The sequence below is a fragment of the Paracoccidioides brasiliensis genome (assembly GCF_000150735.1).
Source record: "Paracoccidioides brasiliensis Pb18 unplaced genomic scaffold supercont2.6, whole genome shotgun sequence".
Classification (NCBI taxonomy): domain Eukaryota; kingdom Fungi; phylum Ascomycota; class Eurotiomycetes; order Onygenales; family Ajellomycetaceae; genus Paracoccidioides; species Paracoccidioides brasiliensis.
The window spans coordinates 448478-450958 of record NW_011371363.1 but is presented as its reverse complement, the minus strand read 5'-3'; the positions used below and the strand labels follow the sequence as shown (position 1 = coordinate 450958).

The 2481-nt window shown below is 49.8% G+C and overlaps 1 protein-coding gene across 1 annotated transcript; it reads left to right on the top strand.

Annotated features, from left to right (window-relative positions):
* Window positions 1–180: 180 nt before the first annotated feature.
* On the top strand, window positions 181–1353 carry PADG_05250 (uncharacterized protein; the record flags this gene model as incomplete). Its single annotated transcript, XM_010762635.1, has 1 exon — window positions 181–1353. The coding sequence occupies one exon, from the start codon at window positions 181–183 to the stop codon at window positions 1351–1353; it is 1173 nt and encodes a 390-aa protein (XP_010760937.1).
* Between the last annotated feature and the right edge of the window lie 1128 nt (window positions 1354–2481).

Sequence of the window (2481 nt, the reverse complement as noted above, 5' to 3'; positions counted from 1 at the left end):
ACCTCGCATTCGCTCCCTAACATAATACTAAGCTTCCCTTCTACCTTCTCACTCAGGTTTCAGCAGAAAACTTGAGTGCCTCAGTTGAATTAGAACCTGCTAGTTCAGAGCCTGACAACGCGTCAGATCAACTGCTAAGACAACAGCACTGTTGAAGACAACAGCTCAATCCAACATCAGATGGCCACCACAGGCTCCCAACCCCCTGGAAGGGGCCGAAAGGACTGGCGATACCTCCTAACAAGACCAACTGACCAACCACGCGTCTCAATTGAGGAATTCAGAGAGGCAATCCACTCAGACAGCGACCGTGTTTATAATGAGTTGGCGGCGATCTTTGATGGCATCTTTGACGATGAAAAAACATTAAGGGATACGATCACACGTCTGAGAATGGAATGGGACAACGTTACTAATCAGGCCGCTGTCAAGCAAAGCCAGATTGATGAGCTAATTGCTGAACGTGATGAACTTAGCCACACCCTGGTCCGCATGACAGTCAGCAACCAAGCAGCAAGTCGAGGCGTCACCCCCTCTGAGACTGCCAGGAGGTCTGTCAAGATTGATGACCCGAAACACCTCACTGACGGCAAGGAGCCGAAATTTGAACACTGGCTCTCCCGGATGAAGAACAAGCTCCGGGAGAATGCTGACCACTACCCTACTGAACGCATGAGAATAGCGTACATTGAAAACCGGACTGATGGGGACGCAGCACGTCACATTGCACCCCGTATGGAAGAGGACCACCCCGAGCAATATCAAACCGCAGAAGAGATGTTTGAGCACCTCAAGTCAATATATGAGGATGCTAACAAGCTGCAAAATGCCAAGGGTGATTATCGCAAGCTGATTATGCGCAATGGGGATAATTATCATGAATTTGTCACAAAATTTTTACACCTGGCAGGGGAGGCCAAGATTGCCAGGGGGGACTACAAGACAGACTTCAATGACAAGCTGTCCTTTGACCTCCAGAAGATGGTAGCAGTAGCCAATGCGACCACTGATACATATGCTGAGTTTCAGAAAATCTGTGCGCAGGCAGCTCACACCCTCCAGACAATCAATGCCACCCAGAAATCAAAGAGCTCGCGGGGAAATGGGCCTAATACCTTCAAACAGAACACCCTGCAGACCGCCAACAGTCAAACACCCCCCAGCATCTCTACAACAAAATCCCCTACTGTGAAGGAGGCCTTGAGCTCTCGTCCGGATATTCAGTGCTACTACTGTAAGGAAAAAGGCCACATTGCCAGGAACTGCCCTGCAAAGCAGAAGTCCCAGCAGGTGATTGCTGAGCTCACAGGGAATGATGCCCCTGAGCCTTCAGCAGATTCGGGAAAAGAGTGAGCCTGAGAGAAGACTCCACCTCAGGTAGTTCAACAGTCTGTGAGAGGTTTGAGATGAAGGACTTGATTGGGGGGAAAAGCTTTAATGTACCAATCAAATTAGCCTACAATGGAATTGCTACTTCTACAAATTCTCTTGCTGATACTGGAGCAAATGGTGCGAATTTTATTGATACCCGATATGCCATAGAATTGGCAAGATTCTTTGATAGGAAGTTTCAAGAACTCCCATTCAAATGCCGCATGAAGGGATACAATGGCGCCCCCGGCGGGGTGATAGACCGCACATTGACCCTAAACCTCTGGGTGGATGGCCGGAGATTTCAGAATGTCCCTCTGCTGGTAACAGACCTAGGCCAGCACCCTGTCATCCTGGGACGGAAGTGGTTGGCAGCACAGGATATATGGCTTGATGTTAAAAACCAACGCCTGGTTTGGCCGAGTGAACGGTCTATCCCTGAACAGGTGGCGGAGCCGATGTTGAGGATAGTACCCTGGTCAGTACTGAAGCGCCCAGACCCCAAGCCTGAGCATCAGGCGGATGTGGAACGAAGAGAGATCAAGCTGGATGAGGAGATCAGACAGGAGCATCAGGCTCAGCTCCGCAGATTGAAAGGGACCAGCTCAGTCGTGATGCCTGAGACGAGGCAGGGGCTGACCTGGGAGGAGACAGCACCACAGATGATGGATATGAACTTCATTGGGGCTGCTTCCTTCCATGGTTATATGAAGAACAAGAAGTCAACAGTCTTCATAACCAGTCTGTATGAAATTGATAAACAGCTTGAGGAGAAGCGGGGTTTAGTGGGAGCTGAGGATGAGTCTGATGAGGAGCTGATCAGCAACTTACCAGAATGGTTGAAAGGCCGGGAGGACTGCTTCTCAAAGAAAGCATCAGATGAACTGCCCCCCCTACGGAAGAATGTTGATTTTAAAATAGAGCTCCAGCCTGATGTTGACCTCACCCAGGGCATTGGACATGCGCCTCTATATAAGATGAATCTAGAGGAACTAGAGGCAGTGAAGACCTACCTTGAAGCCAACCTAGCAAAGGGTTTCGTCACCCCAAGTTCAGCCCCCTACGCCTCCCCAATCCTGATTGCCCGTAGTGGGAAGAAGCTACGATTCT